Consider the following 25750-nt stretch of genomic DNA (forward strand, 5'->3'; position numbering starts at 1 on the left):
ATAGCTAGCTCCATTCAAAGTAAACAATAATCAGAGAAGACAATGTTTAAGAAAAGTTCATGCAACATGACCTCTTTTTTAAAAACAACTTTTTTAAGAAAGATACAAAGATTCTAAGGAAAGATTATACAGCAAAAGAAAGAAAAGGGAAAATTAGAAGACTTCAGAAAAGAAATAAAGGAAAAATTTAAATCACTACATAGATGAAGACCATATTTTTAAATAGAATAAACACAGTGGAAAACAAAATCAAGAACATAATGATAGGTTTAAGAAAGTAATAAAAAAGAAATGGAAGAGCTTCCCTGGTGGCGCAGTGGTTGAGAGTCCGCCTGCCGATGCAGGAGACACAGGTTCGTGCCCTGGTCGGGAGGATCCCACGTGCTGCAGAGCAGCTGGGCCCGTGAGCCATGGCCACTGAGCCTGCGTGTCCAGAGTCTGTGCTCCGCAATGGGAGAGGCCACAACAGTGAGAGGCCTGCGTACCGCAAAAAAAAAAAAAAAAAGAAAGAAAAGAAATGGAAAAGCACAACAATGAAAATATCATTATGGTAAGAAGGAGAAATGTGGGAAACAGAAAAATCCAACCAATATATAGTTAATTGGTATTCCTGAAGAAGAGAACAAAGCAAATAGAATAAATTAATCTAAAATAAATACTTGACTGTTCAGATCTAACACACACAGCATATTCCAAGGAAAAAAATGATCCAGAATTACCAAGACATATTCTGATGAAGTCATTGTGTTAAAAAAGAAAGAATTATGGTATATATAATATTTTTTATATTTATTTATTTATTTATGGACTATTAGCCATAAAAAAGAATGAAATAATGTTATTTGCAGCAACATGGATGGACCTAGAGATTATCAAGCTAAGTGAAGTCAGACAAATATATGATATCACTTATATGTGGAATCTAAAAAAATGATACAAATGAACTTATTTACAAAACAGAAATAGATTCACAGACATAGAAAACAAACTTATGGCTACCAAAGGGGATGGGGGGGATAAACTAAGACTTTGGGATTAACATACACACACTGCTTATAGGACATTCCATCCTAAAGTAGCAGAATACACTTTCTTCTCAAGTGCACATGGAACATTCTCTAAAATAGATCACATCTTGGGCCACAAATCAAGCTTCAGTAAATTTAAGAAATTGAAATGACATCAAGCATCTTTTCCAAGCACAAGGCTATGAGATTAGAAATCAATTACAGGAAAAAAAAACTGTAAAAAACACAAATACATGGAGGCTAAACAATATGTTATGTTACCAAACAACCAAGGGATCACTGAAGAAATCAAAGAGGAAATCGAAAAATGCCTAAAGGCAAATGGAAACATAATGATCCAAAACCTATGGGACACAGCAAAACCAGTTCTAAGAGGGAAGTTAAGCAATATAATCTTACATCAGGAAACAAGAAAAATCTCAAATAAATATACACACACTACTATATATAAAATAGGTAAACAAGGACCTATACTCAATATCTTATAATAACCTATAATGAAAAAGAATATATGTGTGTGTATGTATAACTGAATCACTTTGCTGTACACTTGAAACTAACACAACGTTGTAAATTAACTGTACTTCAATTTTTTAAAAAATAGAAAGAAAAAAGAATTAGACTTCCATTTCCATCTGATTAAAATGTAACAGTCATACTTTTTCTAATTCACAGCTAAGCTCAAAAGAAAGTAAAGGAAATCCCCGGAGACCCAAAGCAAAGGAAGAACTAAAAACCAAGTAGTAAGCATGAGTTAATGCTGCAGCTGCCCTTAGGAAGGGGTGGTTTCTAGTCTCAGGAAACAAAGGGCTTCAGTTTTTAGGGACCAATGGAAAAGAAATGAGTCTCTAAATCTGCAAGTAGCTGGGAACTGGGAAGCCCCCTACATGAAGCAAAGACCCTCAAAGGACTGCTCCCTTCATGAAAGATTGGCCTGAAAGAAAAATCTCTCACCAGCAGAATGAGATTACAAGGGAGATTGTATAATGGCATGGTTCAGAACATCTCAAAATAAGAAATTAGCATAAAAATTGGTGCTAAACTGGTAATGGCCTGGGGTACTTGGTAAAAGCAAAATGACTTTGAAGGCCCAACCTCTTAAAACAGATTAAGCAGGATTCCCCCAGATAAAACTGAGTGAGGACTTCCCTGGTGGCGCAGTGGTTAAGAATCTGTCTGCCAATGCAGGGGACACGGGTTCAGTCCCTGGTCCGGGAAGATCCCACATGCTGCGGAGCAACTAAGCCCATGCGCCACAACTACTGCGCCTGCCTGCTGCAACTAATTGAAGCCCATGCATCTAGAGCCTGTGCTCCGCAACAAGAGAAGCCACCACAATGAAAAGCCCGCGCACCACAAGGAAGAGTAACCCCTGCTTGCCACAACTAGAGAAAACCCACGTGCAGCAACAGACCCAACACAGCTAATCAGTCAATCAATCAATCAATCAATCTTAAAAAAAAAAAACTGAGAGGGCTTCCCTGGTGGCGCAGTGGTTGAGAGTCCGCCTGCCGATGCAGGGAACACGGGTTCGTGCCCCGGTCCGGGAAGATCCCACATGCCGCGGAGCGGCTGGGCCCGTGAGCCATGGCCGCTGAGCCTGCGCGTCCGGAGCCTGTGCTCCGTAGCGGGAGAGGCCACAACAGTGAGAGGCCCACATAACGCAAAAAAAAAAAAAAAAAAAAACTGAGAGTGAAATTTGAAAAATTTCATAAAATAGGCAGCTTTGCAGGGGAAAAAAAAAAAAAAATATATATATATATATATATATATATAAATTCACCAAAATGGACTGAGAGAAAATCTGAAGACCTATAACTATTAACGAAATTGATCTATAGTATAAATCCACACAATACTGATAAAAATTAAAAATAAAACAGATCCAAATGATTTTTGCAGGCAAGTTTATCAAATAGCCAAGAAAAAAAATCTTATACAAACTTATATTTCTAGAAAACAGAAAAAGAGGAAAGAGTGCCCAGCTTATTTTATGTGGCAGATATGAAATAAACTTTGCGGTAAAGACTGCTGGTTGCCCCATTACCTATTCTCTTGTCTCTCATAGCAAAAGAACCTGTACTTTTAAGTTCAAATAAAGGCCACACTCCCGAGCCTTCATTGCATCTAAGAGTAGCCACATGGCTAAGCTCTGGCCTAGAGAAGTAAACAGAAGTGATGTTACTGAGCAGGACATTATGGAACCTTTCCCGGACAGACCACCCCCCCTCCATGTCCTCCTCCTGCCTCTTATTTGTAGAAATGCTTTGGTCTCTGAGGCCTCCCATGAGTCACAAAAAGCCAGCTCAGGAGTCAAGGATTGAAAGAATGGGAACATATAGTAATAAAAGACAGCAGTTTGGCCAGGAGAACTGGTAACAATTTAAACAGCCATATGGCAGTCACAGAATCGCTCACTCCTCCCTGAAGGAAATAGAGAACAGTCTGATGCACATTCCTGAGTTGTTTTGCAGATACTAAAACCACCACCAGAGGGAAAAAGCTGACTACATGGTAACCAGACTATAGCCATGATATAAGCTGCTCCATCTTGAGCAGTACTAAATCTGTGGCTTGCCTAATTCCAGAAACTGGCCTCAAGGAAGTGGGAACAAATCAGTCCTGGAGTTGTAGATTGACTGCTCTTAAAACAATCAAGATGATGCTGACCAGATCACTTTATGACCAGTTTTGAGACGATTGTCAGAGTTGACTGTTACTGTTCGGCACATAGCCCCTGTCTGCACACCCCTGAAATTTCCCAGTTTTTTCCTATAAAATCCTTTTCCCTCTAACTGGCAACTTGGAGATGGTTTGGGGGGCACTAGTCCACCATCTTCCCAGGTTGCCAGCTTCCTCTATAAAGAATCTTTTTCCACAAACCCTTCTCTCTCGAACATTGACTTTTGAGCCAAATCTGAGTTTGATTCCAACTCTGGCCAGTAACAGCGATAGATGTAACTTCTGATTCATGCCCTTAATTGCAGAGAACATGCTGTTCTTTCACTGCTGTTCAGAATACAGATGAGCCATTTGGACCATACAAACCAGGGATAGCTGAGCAGAACCACCAAACTAGCCCTAGACCACAAACCTCCAGATAGTATGTGACAAAGCAGTCAACTTCTTCCTCCTTGCCTCTGCTTTTTTTGGTATTTGTTACACACAGCCAAATCTGTGTACTAATTAAATCACCCTACATGTTAACACCAGAAATGTACCATATGAGAAAGGAAAATTAGAAACCAATCTCAATTATGCTTACAGATACAAAATCCTCAGTAAACTATTAACAAATGGAATCCATCATTATACTTAAGAAAAATGCATCATGACTAAGTTGGGTCAACATCATGAATGCAGAGATGGTTTTAACATTAGAAAATGTATTAATGTAAGTCACCCCATTAACAGATTAAAAATTAAAATAATATGATTATCTCAATAGATGCCAGAATAAATTCAATATCCATTCATAATGAAACTCTTAGTAATCTAGGAATGGAAAGAAATATCTTGACCAACAAAGGGCATCTGTCAAAAACCTAGTTCAGGCTTCCCTGGTGGCACAGTGGTTGAGAATCTGCCTGCCAATACAGGGGACACGGGTTCGAGCCGTGGGCTGGGAAGATCCCACATGCCACGGAGCAACTAGGCGCGTGAGCCACAACCACTGAGCCTTCGCGTCTGTAGCCTGTGCTCCGCAACAAGAGAGGCTGCGATAATGAGAGGCCCGCGCACCGCGATGAAGCGTGGCCCCCGCTTGCCACAACTAGAGAAAGCCCTCACACAGAAACTAAGACCCAACACAGCCATAAATAAATTTTTTTAAAAAAGAATTTACAGGGCTACCCTGGTGGCGCAGTGGTTGAGAGTCCGCCTGCCGATGCAGCGGACACGGGTTCGTGCCCCGGTCTGGGAAGATACCACATGCCGCGGAGCGGCTGGGCCCGTGAGCCATGGTCGCTGAGTTTGCGCGTCCGGAGCCTGTGCTCCTCAAGAGGAGAGGCCACAGCAGTGGGTGGCCTGCATACCGCGAAAAAAAAAAAAAAAAGAATTTAAAGAAATACATGACATTGTAAACACATCCCAAGACTTTTTTTTTAAAAAAAAAACCTAGTTCAATTTCATTCTCAATAGTAAATGATTTAAATTATTCTCTTTTTTAATATAAATTTATTTATTTATTTATTTTGGGCTGCATTGGGTCTTCGTTTCTGCACGCTGGCTTTCTCTGGTTGCAGCGAGCGGGGGCTACTCTTCGTTGTGGTGTGTAGGCTTCTCACTGTGGTGGCTTCTCTTTTTGCGGAGCATGGGCTCTAGGTGTGCAGGCTTCAGTAGTTGTGGCACGTGGGCTCAGTCATTGTGGTGCACGGGTTTAGTTGCTCCGCAGCATGTGGGATCATCCCAGACCAGATCTCGAACCCGTGTCCCCTACATTAGCAGGCAGATTTTTAACCACTGCACCACCAGGGAAGTCCCTAAATCATTCTTATTAAAGAACAAGGAAAGGATTCCCACTATTATCACTTCACTCAACGTTAACCTGAAGAGTATGGCCATTTTTCTTAAGGTCTAAGGATTAGGAAAAAATAACAAGATGATATGATTGTCTCCATGGAAAGACAAGAGCCCTGACAGCTGACTACAAACAGTGCAGCATAAAAGCCCTTTTGGGATAAGAAGCGGATGAACATAGGTGTGGGCTGACCTGGGGCAGCAAAGCCCCCTCCTGCAAATCCCCAGAGCTGGAGGATTATGACCTAAAGAGACTGCCTCTTCCCAGAGCTGTGTTTTAAATTAAAGTTCGAAGGCATAGCCTTTCCCAGAATGTTGCCTAGTAGAGTGACAGCAAAGAGAATAGTGACCCTAGTTCTCTGGTGTCTTTGGCTGTCCACACTGAGGTCCCCAATACCCATCACCAGACACAGTAACTGAGAACAAACCCCAGTCCAGGAAACATGTACTTACAAGCCAAAGTAATCAGAACCTGAGGTGTATAGCTATTATAATGACATACAAAAAAGAGCAAGCTAAACCATTTGAAGTAGAATTGTTGAAATTGATGAACCAAGAAATTAAAATAAGATAGTAAATATCCTCAAAAAGATAAAGAACAACTGAGAGAAATAAGAACAAGAGGTCATAAAAAAAGAACCAAGTAGACATATCGAATATAAAAAATATATTTGTTGACATTAAGAACACAACAAGTGGAAAAAATGAAGGATGGATACAGCTGGAGAACAAATGAGTGAACTGGGAGATCAGACTGAGAAAATCTCCCAGAGGGCAGAAGAAAAGATTAAAGAGAGAATATTTCAAAAGGAGCTAAATGACATAGAGAATAAAAATGTGAGATCAGGATAATAGGATTCCCCAAAGAGAGGAAGAAAAAAAGGTGGGGGGGAATAGCGGAAGAAATATGGTAATACATTTCTGAGAGTTAGAGAAAGGTGAAAGGTCTCAGCTTGAAAAGGCTCACAGAGTGCTAACTGCGGTAACTAAGGAGGGGAAAAAACACATTTAGACTCATACTGAATTTTAAGTATATCAAATCAGATAAAATTCTAAACATCTCCAAAAGAAATAACAAAGGAACAAAAATCAAACTGCATCTGACTTCTCAACAGAAACACTAGATGCAGGAAGACAAAGTAGCAATGTTTTTAAACGTTGAAAGAAATCTTACATATAGCCAAATAGTCATTCAAATGTGAGGGTATTAAACCCTGGTGGTCCAGGGGTTGGGACTGCTCTTCTGCTGCCTGAGGCCAGGTTCAATCTCTGGTGGGGGAAATAGGACCCCACAAGCAGCCTGGCACAGCCAAAAAAAAAAAAAAAAAAAATCCTCAGGCATAGTAGACCTCAGGAAAAAGACCAACATTAAAAACACTCTTCGGGGGGCTTCCCCGGTGGCGCAGTGGTTGAGAATCCGCCTGCCGATGCAGGGGACACGGGTTCGTGCCCCGGTCTGGGAAGATCCCACATGCTGTAGAGCGGCTGGGCCCGTGAGCCATGGCTGCTGAGCCTGCTCGTCCCGAGCCTGTGCTCCGCAATGGGAGAGGCCACAACAATGAGAGGCCCACCTAGCACACACACAAAAAAATAAAAATAAAAATAAAATAAAAATAAAAACACTCTTCGGGACTTCCCTGGTGGCACAGTGGTTAAGAATCCACCTGCCAATGCAGGGGACACGGGTTCGAGCCCTGGTCCGCGAAGATCCCACATGCCATGGAGCAACTAAGCCTGTGGGCCCCAACTGCTGAGCCTGCACGCTAGAGCCTGCGAGCCACAACTACGGAGCCCACGTGCCACAACTACTGAAGCCTGTGCGCCTACAGCCCGTGCTCTGCAACAAGTGAAGCCACCGCAATGAGAAGCCCGCGCACTGCAACGAAGAGTAGCCCCTGCTCACCACAACTAGAAAAAGTCCGCGTGCAGCAACAAAGACCCAACACAGCCAAAAATAATAAATAAATTTATTTTTTTAAAAAAAACAACGCTCTTAGAGAAAGTACTCAAATAAGAAGAGAGATAAATGAGGATGATTCTTGAGATATGGGGAGTAAAATTGGTTAAATAATATAATAAAACTGATTATTTTTAAAAGCCAAAGGACAAGGGAGAGAGACAGAGAATGAAATGGTTGGTTGGAGAGCAGAGTCTCCAGCTGCTGCAGGTTATATTTGCAAAAAAAGGACTTGGCACAAAATTTTATTATCAGCTTGAGGAAAAGTACTTGAGGTACAAGACAGCTAGCCTTTGGTTGGGGAATTACACAAAAGAAGAATCAACCTGAATTTTAAGAACTGTCAAGATGATGAGAGGAGAGAGAGGAAAGGGCAAGACTAAAAGGATATGAAGATGTGAAAAAGTACTTTTGCTATTAAGGGAAATATAAAACAAATGATACATTTAGAAATTATTCTAAGGAGGAACATGGAGTTAAATTAAAGCAATCACAACATTGTAAAAATATAGAATGTATAACTTTTAAAATAGAAGAAGAAAGTTGGCTCCATCCGTTGGAAAGCAAGAAAGAAAAAAACAACAAAAAAGGCACAGTGTACGGAAAATTAAAATGTCAGAATAAGTCCTAATACTATAAAGGAATCTGTAATAAAGATGAACAAAATAAACATACTTGTTAAAAGACAAAGATTCACAAGTTGGGTTTAAAATTTTTTTCAGCAATATGTTGCATACAAGAGAAACATTTAAAAGAAAAATGTATTAAATGTTTAAATTTTAAATATTTTAAATAAAAGAACAGGAGAAAATACACCAGGGAAATATAAAACATAAGAAATATCAGGGAAGTAATTTTGATATTTGATAAAAGAGAATTCAAGATGAAAAAATATGAGACAAGAGGAACATAATACAAGAAAATACAAACATCATGAACATTAAACCACCAATAATATAGCCTCAAAATATATAAAACAACAGCTAACGAAACTTCTGGAAGAAATAAATAAATTATGTTTAGAAATTGTAATTCACTCTTCTCAGAAACCGATCAAGGAGACAAAAAAAAAAGCAGAAATATAAAATAGCTGAATAATGTTATTGTTAATTCAAACTATTTGGTATATATATAGAATCCTACACCCAACAAAGAGAACATAAACATTTTTTTCTAGCACATGTGGATCATGTAATATTGAATAAGCTCTAGGACACAAAAGAAGTCTCAATAAATTTCAAAGAATCATTATTACACAGATTATGTTTTCTTACTATAATACAATAATAATTTTAATTAATAGATAATAAAATAGTGTTAAAAGAAACAGAAAAAAAATAAAAACAGCCCTGCTGTTCATCAACAGTATAGAGAAATAAATTAGAGCATATTTATTGTTTTTTGGGCTTTTTGTGGTACGCGGGCCTCTCACTGTTGTGGCCTCTCCCGTTGTGCAGCACAGGCTCCCGACGCGCAGGCTCAGAGGCCATGGCTCACGGGCCCAGGCGCTCCGCGGCATGTGGGGTCTTCCCGGACCCGGGCACGAACCCGTGTCTCCTGCATTGGTAGGCGGATTCTCAACCACTGCGCCACCAGGGAAGCCCATTAGAGCATATTTAAACAATGAAATATGACACAGTAATGTAAATGAATGAACTTCATCAATATGGATAGAACAAGAGAGGAAGTTGCAGAAGAATCCATGAGTTATGTTACTATTTATGTAAAGTGCAAAAACATGCAATACTAAATAACATATTGCTTAGGAATATGTACACATGTGATCAAAATTATTTTTTTAATCAAGGGAATCATAAATGCATAATTCAGGAAGGTGGTAAAAAACTATAAACTCATAATTCAGGAGCAAAATTTGCCACCCCAAAATGTGTCTCTTTGGTTTGAAGATTAATTTAATTTTAAGAAACATAAGACTCAGGAAGTCTTTCTTTTTACCTACCCCTTAGCTGCCTAAAGAATTTGGATAAAAGCCAGAACAAAGCTATCACCAGAGCTATCTGCAAAGAATATAGGCTAGGTGTGGTAGGGAGAGATCAGAGTCCACTAGTGTCCGATTGTCTCTGCATGGCCCAGCAAATATTTATTTACAAAATATTTGCTTCTCTATCTCCAACTGAATTGTCTTCCTCTCCTTTGAAGTTCCAAACAACTACCCCCAAATTCCTCTTTTGTCTTTAGCTGAAGATGGTATTTAAGGTGAGGGTTTTGACCATTTTGGTGAGTTACTTAGTTTTTCTAGGCCTCGCCCATGTATACATTTTATTAACCTTTTGTTTGATTTTCTCCTGTTAATCTGTCTCGTGTCAATTTAATTCTTAGACTAGCCAGAAGAACCTAGAAGGGCAGAGGAAAATTTCCTCCTCCCAACAGTGGCTACAGCTGTGGAGACGGCCAGTGCAACATAGGATTGCACGTGGAGACCTTCACCTAGATCTGTAAATTTTGTTTGTTTTAAGGGATCTAAAGCAAATATTTTTTAATGTTCAAATTCAACAAAGCTTATGACTGGATAATGTGCAATTTTCTATACTCTTCTGTATGCTTGAAATATTTCAACATTAAAATAGTAGGGAAAAAAAAGAAAGAAAAGAGAGCATCCATGGAAGGAAAGCCAGCCACAGACAAGATAGGAAAATCCAGTTAGCCTGAGATTTTCCCATGGAACTCACAATGGCAGCAAACAGAGGAACCATGTCTACAGGGCACACAGAGAAAGAATGTATGACCTGAGAATTTTATGCCCTGCCAAGCAGCAACAGTCTCAAGCTGAAAGAACTCAGGGAATACAGAAGCCAAGAGCCCTTTGAAATCCAACCAACCAAATAATGATTCAAATAAAGGATGCCGGAATGAAGAAGCCAGGCTAAAAGGTCTGTTTGTGAGAGCTGAATTAACAAAACTAAGACTAAACTTGCATTGGAAATCATGGTTACAAAACAAAATGTGAATACTGTATACATCGACATTTTTTAATTAACTAATATAACTATCAGAAATTAGTAGATTGGGGCAGGGGAAATGGGAATAAGTGTAAATATACTGTTTTCCTCATCTTTCTGGTAGGTGGTGAGGAGTTGTTTTTTATCTCTGACTCTTTTACAAGCTAATATTTCTCATGATGAAAACTAATTTATTTTTCACCATGAGATTTATTTTATTTCATAAAATTTAGTAATTTGTTCATTTTCCGTTTGCCATTTTTCCCTTTTGTTATCTACAAGTAAAACTTAAATAGTACTTTTTATTATAAATAACATGTATTGTGGTTCCATTTTTGTAACTTTTTTTTCTGTAAGTCTAACTATCAGTCTCTCTAGCTGTCTATACTGATAGAGAGCCAAATGGTATTGAACAAATGTTAATGCTTATTTTGGGGTAGTGGGATAGTGATTAATTTTTTTCTTTCTTCTCTGTATTTTGCTGCTTAATTTGTTGCTGTTGTTGCTGCTGCTAGTGGATATGGGTCATGGGCATTCTTTTAGAAGAAACAGAAAAGATGACCTTGGCAGTAATTTCAGGAATGGATCGAGGCAGGACTTGTGGGAAGCAGAGAAGATTGGCCCTTGCAGTGGGGTTGATGGTGATGGTTTTGAAATGATGGGAAGGGCATTAGAGAGGGAAAGAAGTGAACAGATTTGAGATTTATTTTTGAGGTAGAACCAATAGAACTTGCTGATCAATTAAGTATCAGGAGTGAGAGGTAAGGAAGACCCCAAGAAAACTTCTGGATTTGACTTGTATGGCTGAGCAGATTGTAGCGCCGTTAATATGGGAAGATGGGTTGAGGATGTGGATTTAGAGGGAAAACTAGGAGTTTGTTTTTGGATTTGGTCAGTTTCATATACTGTGAGACATCCATGTGGAAGTTCATTTATTCAACAAATATTGAGTACTTACTGTTAGGTGAGCCAACACGGGTTGTGAAAGAATTCACAGAAGTATTAACAAGGGAAAAAAAGAAAGTTATTCACTTTCTGAGGGAGGAAAGAGGCCAGATGCATAGAGTGGCATTAGCCCCAAAGACTGGGGGTTTGTGTGTTTCACTGGGCTTCAAAGGGCAAGGTGCAGGAAAGAGGGGGTGGGTTCATATCTGTTTTGGTCCAGAGTTGTATCAAAGCTGGATGTGCTTCTACAGGATGTGTTTTTTCTGAGAATCTGTAACTTTTTGTCTTCAAAAATTTTCCAGTCCTTGGGTGTCTGAAAGAGACTTGATAGTGGCCCTTGACAGGCGTTACTCTATTTTGAACAATGTTAGATGGGTTTACACTTACTATATGCTAGGCACTGGGGGATGCTACAGTGAACAAGAGAGACAGTGAAATCTTCCCTCGTGGTGCTTGCAATAAACAATAAGTAGGGACTTCCCTGGTGGCGCAGTGGTTAAGAATCTGCCCGCCAGGGCTTCCCTGGTGGCTCAGTGGTTGAGAGTCCGCCTGCCTATGCAGGGGACATGGGTTTGTGCCCCGGTCCGGGAGGATCCCACATGCCGCCGAGCGGCTGGGCCTGTGAGCCATGGCCTCTGAGCCTGCACGTCCGGAGCCTGTGCTCCGCAACGGGAGAGGCCACAACAGTGAGAGGTCCGCGTACCGCAAAAAAAAAAAAGAATCCACCTGCCAATGCAGGGGACACGGGTTCGAGCCCTGGTCTGGGAAGATCCCACATGCCACAGAGTGACTAAGCCTGTGTGCCACAACTACTGAGCCTGCATGCCACAACTACTGAAGCCCACATGCCTAGAGCCCGTGCTCGGCAACAAAAGAAGCCACCACAGTGAGAAGCCCATGCAACGCAAAGAAGAGTAGCCCCCGCTCGCCACGACTAAAGAAAGCCCACGCACAGCAGCAATGAAGACCAAGCACAGCCAAAAATTAATAAAATAAAATAAATTTTTAAAAAATATTTTTAAAATAAAAATTTAAAAAAATAAACAATAAGTAAAACACATAGTATTTTAGAGGTCACAAGTGCCATGAGGAAAAATAAAGCAGGAAGCAGGAATAGAGTATAGCAGCCTGTGGAGATGTTCAATTTTTTTTTTAATATTTTTTTTTAATTTATTTATTTGGCTGCGCCATGTCTTAGCTGCAGCACGCGGGATCTTTGTTGCGGCACGCAGACTCTTAGTTGCAGCATGAGGCATCTAGTTCCCTGACCAGGGATCGAACCCAGGTCCCCTGCATTGGGAGCATGTGGTCTTAACCACTGGACCACCAGGGAAGTCTCAAGAGGTTCAATTTTAAATAAAGTGGTCAAGGAAGTTTCCACTGAGAGAGAGAGAGACATTTGATCAAAGACCTGAAGTAGATGAGGGTGGGGCCATGTGACTATCTGGGGAAGAGAGTTCTTCTCTAGGACCCAAAGAGGGGATAGTGGGAACCTCTGATTTATAGGCAGAAGTTCAATTGGTATCTGAAGTGTGGGGGAAGAAATTCGGGGGGATTTTTTGTAGGACTGAGCCCTTATCCTGTAGATCTGATGCTATCTCCAGGTAGATAGTTTCAGAATTTAGCTGAATTATAAGAGACCCAGCTGGTGTCAGAGAATTGCTTGGTGGCATGGGGAAAAATCTCACACATTGAATTGGAATTGGTGTCAGAATTGCAGATGCATTTTAGACACAACCTCTTCTCTTCTCACTAAATGCTCTATCCCTTGGCATGCTTATCCATGCCCAATGCTTAGGTTTCCATCTATGTTTCTGCCTTCCAAACTACCAATCCAGCCCTCCTCTCTGAACTCTGGATGTGTATATCCAACTACTTCTTTGACATTACCATGTGACTATCACAAGAAGATGTCTAAAACTAAAATTGCAATATCCACACACCTACTGCCCCAATTCTGGGCCTCCTCCAGTTTTCCCTGTGGCAATAAATGGCACCACAATTTATCTGGTTTCACAAGCCAGAAATATGGGACTCACATGCACACCTGCCTCTCCCTGGTCCATCATGTCCAGCCCATCAAGGCCTGACTATTTTACCCCCTAAATCTCTCACGAATGCATCCACTTCTCACATTTCCCCACCACACCACTCCCTAGAACTCACTGTTCTTCATCTCTTCTTTATTTTTCTTTACACATCTTATGATTTGTTTGTTAGTTTGCTGCTCACATATCTCCACCTGACTAGACTCCAAGCTCCATAGAGATAGAATAGTGCCTGGCATGTAGTGAGCACTAAATAAGCACATGCTGACTGGATGAATGAGCCTGCATTTTCTCCACCCGAGCTCAGGAGATAATCATAATTAAGAACAGCAGCTCCCAAATCAGACTGTCTGGGTTCCACCACTTGTCAGTTCTATGATCTCTGGCAAGTTATATAACTTCTCTGTTCCTCAGTTTCCTCACCTGTAAAATGGAGATAACAAAAGTACTTACTTCATTGGGTTGTGGGGATTAGGGAGTTAATATATGTGAAATAGAACAAGTACTCAGTAACAATTAGCAATTATTTGCTATTATTTGTTAAATTACCTCTTCACTGGTCTCCCTGCCCCAACTCTACCCCCTCTCTTAATCTTTTCCATATTGCAAAATGGAATTTTAAGTGAAATTTTTCAAAGTGCAAATCTGATCATGTCGCACACCCCAGCGCACACAAATGCACACACACTTCCATTGCTGAAAAAAACATTCAGTGGCTACCAATCCTTAACATGTCCCTCAGGGTCCTGCCCACCCCTCCAGCCTCACCTTGTATCTCTCTCCACCTTGTTCTTAGGCTTTAGCCACACTTAACTTTCCCTCGGTAACTCATCATGCCCCCTTCCTGCTATGGAGCCTTTGCATATAATGGTCCTTCTATCTAGGTAGCACTTCCTCCCCTCAACTTCACTCTCACCCTCCCTCCTCCCTTTGCCTGGATAACTTCTGCTCATCTTTCAGATCTCAACTCAAGAGTCACTTCCATAATGACATTCCCCACTCCCAGACTAAAATTCAAGTTTCTTTGTTTAAAATTACCATAGGGAATTCCCTGGTGGTCCAGTGGTTAGGACTCAGCACTTTCAGTGCCATGGCCTGGTTTCAATCCGTGGTCAAGGAACTAGGAGTCCACAAGCCATGTGGTGTGGCAAAAAGAAAAAAAATTACTGTAAATTTGATCCCTTAGCAGTTGACCTCAGTTTTTAATTATCCACTTGTTTGTGTTATCATGTGGTTATTTGCTGTCTTCTCTAAACTGAAAGCCCCATAAAATCAGGAAACATATTTTTCCTCCTCTTTTTATTGCAGTATCTACTCTGCCTGGCACATACAAAGTACTACCTTCTGAATGAGTGAATGAATAAATGAATGAATGGGTCCTCAGCAGAAGCAACCACAACCACCATACAGGTGGTTAAGCCCCTATGAAGGGGCTTAACCCTTCATAGTTATCGGGACCAAGACACAGACAACAGCCTCTGCCCTTTGGGCAGTTCACAGAGTTAGTAAAAGAGGGGGTCTGAGTGGCAGGTCTGCTGATCACCAGCAGTGTGTCTTTGACTAAGTCACGTCACCTCTATGAGCCTCCATATCTTCATCTGTAAAATGTGGATCATGATTCTTATCTCACAGGGTTAAGGAGGACCAAATGAGCCTTGGATGAGAAAGTGTTTTTTAAAACTTTTAACATTGAACAAACAGAAAGGATTGTTTTATTTTCTAAAAGGGAACTTTACTAGGAATTGAAATGGAAACAAAAGCCAAATGTACAGGAAGTACAAAAGCTGACCCAGGTGGCTTTAGTTTCCTTACCCTAATGTGGCAAGATAAGCCAGGTTCTCACCCCACAGAATGACAAGCCTGGCTACAGATGGGTTTGTGGGTGCAATTTATTGGGCACCCACCACCTCAGTCCCAATAGTTTAGACACTAGGCCAGGCCAGTGTGAGACACCAGACAGAGGGACCCTTCTCAGCTCCACTGTGGGACCCCCACAGGAGCCTGTTCTGGCCCCCTATCCCCTGCTCTGCTTGGGCCCTGCTCAGGCCATCTGGTCCCTGGACTCCTGGGTGAGGGAGGAAGGCCCACCCTTCTCTGGCCCCAACACTCCCCAGAGAGGCCTTCAGCTGAGCTGCCTGACCTCAAAGTGGCTGCTTTTGCTCCTTTGGGGCCTCTCTGGCTCCAGGCCCTGGAGCCCAATCCTTGACTGTTGTTAAGTTTCTCTGACCTCCACTGAAGCTCAGCATCCTCCCCAGTGCTCTAGGCTTACACTTAGACCCCTCTAGAAACAGGCCTCTAACTGGGGTCACACACCAGCTCATTTCCTGCCAGCTGCTCTAAAGTCTTGACCAGTGAAGTGTTTGTTTCCAGACACAAACCAGGGGCAGTGAAGGGAGCTCTATTCTGAGTTGCCTCCAGGATCTCTCATGCCATCCCCACACCCTAGGCTTCACATCAAGTCCTTGGCAAAAAACTTGTACACTGAAAATGACAAACCATTGCTGAAAGAAATTGATGAAGGAACAAATAGAGGGAAAGACATCCCATGTTTATGGATTGGAAGACTTAATATCATTAAATGTCCATACTATCCAAAGTGACCTACAGATTAAATACAATCCCTATCAAAATCCCAGTGGCATTTTTTTAGAAATAGAAAAAACTATCCTAAAAGTCATATGAAATCTCAAAGCACCCCAAACAGCCAAAACAATCTTGAGAAAGAAGAGTAAAGCTGGAGGCCTCACACTTCCTGATTTCAAAACATATTATAAAGCTACAGTAATCAAAACAGTATGGAACTGGCAAAAAGACAGACAGACATACAGGGACTTTACTGGTGGTCCAGTGGGTAAGACACTGTGCTCTCAATACAGGGGGCCCAGGTTTGATCCCTGGTCAGGGAACTAGATCCCACATGCATGCCACAACTAAGAGTTCTCATGCTGCAACTAAGAAGCCCGCATGCCGCAACTAAAAGATCCCGCATGCCACAACTAAATATCCTGCATGCCGCAATGAAAATCCTGCATGCCACAACTAAGACCCAGTGCAACCATAATTAATTAATTAATTTAAAAGATAGACATACAGACCAATTGACCAGAATGGAGAGCCCAAAAATACACTCTCACATATTTGATTGAATTATTTTCAACAAGGATATCAAGACCACACAATGGGGAAAGGATAGTCTGTTCAACAAATGGTGTTAGGAAAACTGGGTATTCATATACAAAAGAATGAATTTGGACCCTTACCTTATACCATATACAAAAATTAACTCAAAATGGAAACCTAAAAGTAAGACCTAAAACTATAAAACTCCTAGAAGAAAACATCAAGGAAAATCCTCATGACATTGTAACAAGCAAAGATTCCTTGGATATGACACCAAAAAAAGATAACAAAAGCAAAAATAGACAAATAGGACTACATTAAACTTAAAAACTTCTGGGGAACAAAGGAAATAATCAATAAAGTAAGAAGATAACTTACAGAATGGGGGAAAATATTTGCAAGCCATATGTCAGATAACAGGTTAATTAATATCCAGGATATATAAAGAACTACAACTCAACAAAATAAAACAAAAAATAACCCACTTAAAAATGAACAAAGGATTTGAACAGACATTTCTCCAAAGGAGATTGCACAAATGGTCAAGAAGCGTATGAAAAGATGCTCAGCATCACTAATTACCAGTGAAATGCAAATTAGAAAGACACAAGATATCATCTCACTTTCATTAGGATGGTCACTATCAAAAAAAATAAAAACAGGGCTTCCCTGGTGGTGCAGTGGTTGAGAGTCCGCCTGCCAATGCGGGGGATGCGGGTTCGTGCCCCGGTCCGGGAAGATCCCACATGCTGCGGAGTGGCTGGGCCCATGAGCCATGGCCGCTGAGCCTGCGCTTCTGGAGCCTGTGCTCCACAACAGGAGAGGCCACAACAGAGAGAGGCCCGCATACTGAAAAAAAAAAAAAAAAAGCTAAATAAATAAATAAATAAAATAAAAACAGAAAATAACAAGTATTGGTGAGAATGTGGAGAAATTGGAATGCTTGTGCACTGTTGGTGGGAATGTAAAATGGTGCATCCACTATGGAATAGTATGGAGGTTCCTCAAAATTTTTTAAATAGAACTGCCATATAACCCAGCAATCCCACTTCTGGGTATACATCGAAAATAATTGAGGGGACTTCCCTGGCTCTCCAGTGGTTAAGACTCTGTGCTTCCACTGCAGGGGACATGAGTTCGATCCCTGGTTGGGGAATTAAGATCCCACATGCCATGCTGTGCGGCCAAAAAATTTTTTTTAAAAAGAAAAGAAAAAAATTAAAAATAGGATCTTGAAGAGATATTATCACTCCCATGTTCATTACAGCTTTATTCACATTAGCCAAGATCTAGAAGCAACCTAAATGCCCACTGACAGATGAAAGGATAAAGAAAATGTGGTATATACATACAATGGAATATTATTCAGCCTTCCAAAAGAAGGAAATTCTGTCATATGCTACAACATGGATGAACCTTGAGGATATGTTAAGTGAAGTAAACCAGTCACAAAAGGGCAAATACTGCATGATTCCACTTATATGAGGTATCTAAAGTAATCAAACTCATAGAAACAGAAAGGAGAACAGTGGTTGCCAGGTCCTGAGAGGTGGGGAATGGGGAGTTGCTGTTCAGTGAGTATAGAGCTTCAGTCCTGTAAGATGAAAAAGCTCTAGAGATCAGCTGTACAACAATGTGCATATAGCTAACAATACTGTAATGTGCACTTAAAATTTGTGAAGAGAGTACATTGATGTGTGTATTTTATCACAATTATATATATATAATGTGAATGAGTTCTTCACCATTCAGTCAAGGTAGCATTGTGACCCCCAGGACAGGCAAAGGGTGTTCTTTACTTTTTTTTGACTATATTGGGTCTTCTTTGCAGTGCGTGGGCTTCTCCTTGCAGTGGCTTCTATTGCTGCAGAGCACGGGCTCTAGGCACGTGGGCTTTGGTATTTGTGGCATGCGGGCTCAGTAGTTGTAGCTCACAGGCTCTAGAGTGCAGGCTCAGTAGTTGTGGTGCACTGGCTTAGTTGTTCCACGGCATGTGGGATCTTCCCAGACCAGGTCTTGAACCCGTGTCCCCTGCATTGGCAGGTGGATTCTTAACCACTGCGCCACCAGGGAAGTCCCTGTTCTTTACATTTTTCACTGGAGAAGGGTTGCTGTGAAGGAGAAATGGGAAAGAAGTCCAGTGTGCTACCTTGACTGCAAGCCCATTCTGAGGCAGGTCACTTTTAGAAGGTTGAGGATCTGTAATGGATTCCAATAAAACTGTCTATGCCTGTGCATCTTTAGAAAAACCTTAAACCTTAGGGGTAAGCTGCCCTGGGTTGAAAACCATTGATCCAGAGCGCACAGGCTGGATTTCCGGCCTTGTTTCTCTTGGGGGCATGTGCTGTCTTTCCATGGCAAGAGAGAAACATAGAAGCGGGCATTGTCCCCTACACCAGGCACAAGTCCCAACTCTGGCCTTCTACACCCCTCTTTCTTTGCACCCCACTTTCTCATCCCATAAACTTCTCGGTGTATTAGAATAATCTGTACATGAGAATTCAGTATCTCTGTACTATTCATGACTCAAGACTAAGGGTTGCAGCGCCTCTCTCATGGAATTTCATTGAGGACAAAATGGGATGCACTGTGTGCCCAGAAGTTGAATGTGAGTTGAGTTTGGTCTATGAGGGCCCAGAGGTGATGACACATGTGGCCTTTGGCCCTTCCTGGAGGAGGGAAGTAGCTGCTGACCCAGGGCTGACAGCACCAGCTGGGATCCCAGAGTTCTACTTCTTTCTTGCCCTCTCAGTGAGATTTCCCCTTGCCACCCCCTTGCATCGGGGCCCATGGCAAAGATCATCAAGGCATGAGGAATTTCCAAGGAGTGGAAAGGTTTTAATGAACATTACAAAGGGACTGGGTGAGGGGGACACAAACTCCAAATCCAGCCTTTGTTGCCCATTTCAGTGGCTCAGGAGGGAGGGGGCTCAACCCTGTTCCCAGACCCAGAGGCAGCTGGAGGGCAATCCCTGGAAGTCTCCTCTACCCAGCAGAGGGGCTGAGAGAAAGGGGAGAGAGGAGTCTCTGCTGGTGTTGCCAGGAGCAGGGAGACCTGAAGCAGCAAGCTGACCTCTAAGGTCAGAAGAGACCCGGAATCAGGCAGGAATATCAGAGGTCAGAAGGGTAGATGGACTGAACAGGTGAGGAAACTCTTGCGTCCCCATATAGCACTGTCACAGAGGGGCCCCAGGGTCTGCTGGCTCCAGGGACTGAGACCCTCAGGGAGACACCCCCAGACGGAGACACTCACAAAGGGGCCCTGACGTCCCCCCTTGCCCTGTTCAGCAATGGTCAGGAGAAGGTCTAGAGGGAGAAGAGAGGACAGGGGTCTGGGTGGGCAGAGGAGGGCGCCTAGGAAGAGCATCGGGGGAGGGGACGGTGGGAGGGTCCTCTAGCTGCTGCTCTGCTGCTCCTGCTGGCGGATGAGGTTGGCAATGGGGCTAGTGATGCCGCCTATCAAGATCCAGTACTCGTCGAAGCTGATGCGCCCGTCATGGTTGGCGTCCAGGTTCTGGATGAGCTTGTCAGCAGCCCTTCGGTTCCCGGTGTCCTGGCGAGGGATTGAGGGTCAGCAATACTGAGGTGACAGCTCTACAGAGGCCCCAGCAAGGACCCTAGGCAGAGTCCAGGGTCTGGCCTGGGCTGCTGCTGCCCTGGGAAGATAGGAACAGAGCCCTCACTGGCTCAGGCCTGGGCACCCTGAGGACAGAGGGCTGGGCGGGGTGGAGACCCCTGGTTTGGGGGGGATAACTCTGAAAGGAAAGAAGTGGCGGTGGGGAAAGAAATCCAGAGAGGGCAAGAGCTTCAGGAGCTGGGTGGGGTAGGGGCGCGGAGAGGCCAGGACCTTGGGTGGAGGGGCCTTACAGTCAGCATGTGGCTGAGCTCCTTCTGAAGCATCTTCCGGAAGCTGCTCTTGCTGATCTTGTTCTTGGCCAGGCCGTGCTTGGACACGTATTTGTAGAAGTTTTCCACCAGGACGACCACCGCCTTCTCCAGCTCCGTGTAGGAGTCCGCCATCTCACCGCCTCACACCTCGCAGGGCCTGGGTGCCAGGATGAGGGGAGGTGAGGAGACCCCACAGGCCACACCTGCTCCTCCGTCTCTCTGTCCCTGCCCTCCCACTGGGCCCAGCCCCTGGGCCTCTGGCCCCCAGGCTGGCTGGTCCTCAGGACGAAGTAAGCAGGGAAAGGGGAACCCAGGGTGGGCCTGGAATGAGAACTATGTGTCTCCTATCATCCAGGTGCTCCCCAGCTCAACAGCCTCAACAGGTTTTCCAGGCACTTCCCCAGCCCCAGGCACTGAGCTTGTCAGAGCCCCAGAGAGAACAAGAGGCTCCGTGAGAAGCGGATGAGAGCCAGTGCCCATCCTTCCACCTTCTCCATACCTGGCCCACCCAGAGTCCCTGGCCCGGGGACAAGCACAGCTAGACACTGCTAGGATGGGCCACGTCCCCCACCCCCAGGGTTGGCCGAGACCCCTGCCCCAGGCAACAAAGCAGGAGGCGTGGACCTAGGCTCTCCCCAGTCCTTTCCGCCAGGCTCCAGGACAGTGCGTCCAGGGTCTCAGGCCATGGCTGCCCTTCTCTGATAAAGGACAATGTCCCGATCCATCAAGTGAGGCTTTGTGCAGGCCCCCAGCCAGCCCCAGCTAGCCTAACCTCCCTCATACCCACCCCGAAATATACAGCAGGATACAAGGGCCCCTCCCCACCCCATTACCTAAGGAGGAGCTCGGAGGTCCAGCCCCAACTGGAGACAACTGAAGATAGAGCCTCCACAGCCAGCCAGAGGCTACACACGTCAGCCCCTCGCCCCAGGACAAAAGGCACTCACATTGCAAGCGGATACAGCCTACTGAATAACAGGATATGAGGGGAACAGGCGGATCTACTCTGTGAGTCGCCGCCCATGCCCAGAGCCCCCCCAAGTGAACCCTGGCAAATGAGCCTCCCTTCCCGCCCCCAAGCCCAGGAATGAGTTGCAGCTGCCTTGCCCATTGGGTCTTGGCAAGGGAAGGTGGACACTGCCACCAGAGCATCCCATGATTCGATATGGAAGGGAAGTCTGCTTCTCCGAGCCCCACCGCAGCCCCTGCCCCTGCCACCTGCTTTCTAATCCTCCTCTTGGCCATCCATCCCTCCTCCTGTGCCCAATGCCCTGCCCTCTCCACCTAGCTGAAGCCTTCCCAAACCACACCTCCAGGGAAGACTGCCCTGACCCTTGTCCTCTGGTCCTCCTCCCCTGACTCCCACAGACTCTCAGCCAGCCTTGGCTGGGCCCACTAGCTGCTGTGACTGCAGTCTCTTCCCGGATCATCTCTCCCCAGACACCAGACCTTCCTTGAAGCAAGGATAGTGTTTCTTATACGCAGCCATTGTATTAGGACTGGGAGACATTGGGACCACTTTTTAAAATCCTGGATACACAACCTCCCTGCTTTTAATCTCTGCATCTCCTCTCGCCCACGTGGCCTGGCCCAATGCTTTGCTCAAGGTAGATGCTCTATAAATATTTCACCTCCTGCCAGCCCTGATACCAGGTATCCAAGGCCCCTGACCACCCTTCGAAGATTTTTCTTTTACTAAACTTCTTCGGGAGGAAGGGTGAGACCCAGAAGAACTAAGCCAGGGTGCAGGAAGAAAAGAGAGTTGAGAGGGAGAGGGGTCAGGCTAGGGCAACTCTGACCAGGAATGCTACCCTTCTCTCCCCTGCCTCGTCCACCTGACCGCTCTGATCTGTGGCCGAAAGAATGAAGTATGGAACCAGGACTGTAGGAAACCATTTTTTTTTTCTAGTACTCTTTATTTATTGCATGGTTCAATGTTTATACCTTTGTAAGACTTTCATACAAATGCTCTAACATTCACAAATGAGGACAAAAATGTTTCAATCCATCAGCTGTCTGTCCTGCTGCCCTTGGGTGGGCAGTTGCCCAGGCCTACGACAAGCGTTCCTGAGGATTCCGAAAGCTACACCCATGTCAGCAAGGATTGTGTTGTGCCCTACTCCTAACCAGCCTTGGGAGGGGGGGAAAGTTTGGAGAATCCCCCACTTTCTCCATCCCAGACCTTGTTCCCCAAGTGAGGAATCCTGTGGGAAATAGTCAGGGAGAGGAAAGGATAAGAAATGGGTTTGGGGGGGCAGTGTGTCTCTGTCCCTCTCCCCACTGTTAACAATTTGGACAAAGGCTTTTCTGAAGCTTTTTCTGAAGGAAAGGTGTTCAAGGGGAATAGTCAGGTATCATTACCCTCTTTCTCCCTCCCTTCCCTGGGGGTCAGGAGACAGGCTCTGCCACCACACCCATGCCAAGATCACCTGCCCCTCCTGCCTGCCCAGTCCTCCTACCAAACCAGGCCAGAGGGTCCCCAGGCATGTGGTTGGGGGGAGGGGAGGTGGTGGGCCATCCCATCAGCCCCCTCCCTGGGAAGGGTGGGGCAGGAGGTAACTCCTGCATTGATTTTGCCACAGGTTGATTCTGGCCTGAGGGGGAGGGGGGAGGTGGACAATACACTGGAGCCTTCCAAAAAAATGAGAATGGAGGGACTGTCCTCCAAAGGACCCTCCCACCTGGGGCCCCCAACCCTCCTGCAATGTTCTCATTGTCTTCACCTTGGCTGATTCATCATGGAGCAACTGAGAGGCCCCCACCCCACCCACCTCAGACCAGCTTGCTGACTTCTCCAAAAGCCCAAATTGCCCTGACACCGTGCTCCTGGGTCTCAGCCACTCCAGCCCCACCCTCCCACCCCCAGGTGCTGGGCCCCACCCCTCCAAGTGCCTCCTCTTCACCCTCCATCTCTTCAACTCCCCAGTCCCTTTCTGTGTGCAGCCCTGAACATCCACCACACCCTCTAAAACTCACCTCCTCTTGCCACCTCCACACACACTTCTTGAGTCTTAAATTGTTCCCAAGTGTTGGGATATGTCCCTGGACTCCTATCCCTCCTAGTCACCTCTCCTCTAGAGCCTAGGCCACTCTCAAGCCTCAATTTGGCATTCTCTGCATTCCTTTCATCTAACTTGAATTTGTTCACTCATTTATCCACCATTCACTTGCTTACTCTCTCATTCATTTCCTACTTAATTCACTCATTTGCCCCAGCTGCCTGCAATACACAGGGAAGGTGCAATCTACACTGGGCTGGTGATGCTTTACTCAATTTGCAAGGTTGTTTCAAATTAACCTCTCCAGCCCTGTTCTTTGTTCCCTCTTCTCCTGCTCTTTTCCCAGTTCCAGAGGCTAGTATCTCACACAAGTGTCCCTGCCTACCCCCAAGCCCCACCCTCACAAGACTCACAGCATCTAATCCACACATGTGTACACAATCACAAGGAGCAAGGAATTCTGCCATTTCTGAGCCCCTCTGCTTGGGTGACCCATCTACCTTACAAACTCTTCTGCTTTCGGAATACGTAGCTGGAGGAAGAAGACTGTTCCTCGGAAATTTTTTTTCCAGACAAGTGAAGCTGGAGGAGTTTGGTGTTGACACAACACGAACACACACACACACACACACACACACACACACACACACACACACACACACACACACACACACACTCTGCTGGCTGCCCCTGGCCTCACCAACACCCAGAGAGCTCTTTTCTAGTCTATGGGGAAAGTCTGAGTTCCTGCTCACCAGCACCCCAGGGCTCCGTCGTGGGTCTCCAAGCACACCAGCCCTCACCACCCCACCCCCGACCTGGACAGGGAGCAGGGACAGGCAGGGGAAATGCTCTACAGGGCAGGGGGCTCCACCAAGCAAAGCAAGTCAAGCCAGAACCTGCCTGTGTCTTGAGGTAGAGGAGAAGCTGCCCAGTTTCCGGGCCCCTCTCCTGGAGTTCAGGCTCCAGGGGGCCTTACCCAGGTTCCTCCCGGGCCCCATCACCCCTCCCAAGGAACAGCTCCCAGAGCACTTGGGGCCAGCCACCGGCACCTGCCTGAGTCGAGAGGTGGAGAGAAGCAACCCAGGCCCCTGCCTCCCCTCCTCGGGCTGCTCTCAGTCTCCCTGGGACCTCCCTGGCTTCTCCTGGACACCATCACCTCTCCGGGACACAGCCCCCAGTGCCCAGCGAGGCCTGTGTCCTGGGTCTGGCTACTCCCCAACCTCCACCAAACACATCTGCCCTTTTTCTGTTGGGGAAAATCGGAGCAGCTGAGGGCAAAGTTTCTGAACACTGCCCGGTGGCCCAGCCCTGGGAGAGGAAACCGGTCAGCTGCTGGGCTGGGGAGGGGGTCTTGCAACCCCATCCACTCCTCTGAAGGCCTCTCCAACCCCCAAGCCCACCGGAACGCTCCATTCCCATACTGGCCTTTTGGGAAAGTTAACAAATTGACGAAACCTTCCTGCTCAGTCTCTGCAGGCCCCCCTCCTCAGGCCCCCTTCACTGCCCCTTGTCCGGGCCTCCCAAGCCTGCAGGGCCCCTCCGGCAGCCCCAGACCTCCCAGGACGGGCCTGGGGCGCTCACCTACCTTCTAGGTCCACCTCCTCTCCAGCGGGGCTCTGGGACCTAGGCTCTGGCACTGCCAAGTAGCTATGCGCTCAGCCAGCCAGGACTCCTCCCCTCTGTACTCCCAGAATCTGTCCCACTCCCTCCCAGCCCTGCCTGGCCGCAGCTGGCTCAGTGGGGAGGTAAGGTCTGAGCTCCCTCTTGACTTGGCCCTGGGGTTGGGCCCATGTTAAAGGGATACACACCTTTTTTAACACCCTTCTGCCCCCCACCCCACAGGGAGTGGTGCAAGCTGGCGCTCCCCCAACCCCACCCTCCTAACCCTGCATGGCCTGAACAGAATTTACAACTTTGAAAAAGGAAGGGAAAGACTGTCATCTGCCCTTCTCACCTGGGTCACTGAGATCCCTGTTTCAGGGACCCCTAACAGACAAGTTCAGTTAGTATTCCAGGCCAGCCTGGCTGGCCACTTAAATTTCCTTGCTGTTGGGATTTCAGGCGTGGGCTACAGTCAAAAGGGTCCAGAGCATGGCTCCTTGTCTTCCCCCTCCAGTGCACCCGTCCCTAGGACCTCTTGTGTGCAGCAGAGGATTCCTCTGGAAACACCCCTCCACCCCTTCTCCAAGATACCCAAGGAAATTGGCCACTTTGATATCCCAGAGGCAACAGCTGACACCAGAAGTGACACATCCCCCCACTCCAGTGACTTCCGCGCACTGGG

At 45.2% G+C, this 25750-nt stretch overlaps 2 protein-coding genes across 3 annotated transcripts in view; both read right to left on the minus strand.

Annotated features, from left to right (window-relative positions):
* The window catches only part of S100A8 (S100 calcium binding protein A8), a 114157-nt gene that overhangs the window by 88106 nt on the left and 301 nt on the right, over positions 1-25750 (minus strand). The gene's annotated exons all lie outside the window — the stretch shown is intronic.
* On the minus strand, positions 19391-25213 carry S100A16 (S100 calcium binding protein A16). Of its 2 annotated transcripts, none has more exons than XM_059072595.2 (3): positions 25052-25213; positions 20444-20621; positions 19391-20129 (listed from the first exon to the last, which is right to left on the minus strand). In XM_059072595.2, exons 2-3 carry the CDS (start codon positions 20594-20596, stop codon positions 19971-19973), a joined length of 312 nt encoding a protein of 103 aa, XP_058928578.1. In that variant the 5' UTR covers positions 20597-20621; positions 25052-25213; the 3' UTR covers positions 19391-19970. The 2 variants fall into 2 exon arrangements, with proteins under 2 accessions (XP_058928578.1, XP_058928597.1); XM_059072614.2 differs by lacking the exon at positions 25052-25213 and adding an exon at positions 21298-21452.

This window comes from Kogia breviceps, chromosome 1 (genome assembly GCF_026419965.1).
Source record: "Kogia breviceps isolate mKogBre1 chromosome 1, mKogBre1 haplotype 1, whole genome shotgun sequence".
Taxonomy (NCBI): Eukaryota; Metazoa; Chordata; class Mammalia; order Artiodactyla; family Physeteridae; genus Kogia; species Kogia breviceps.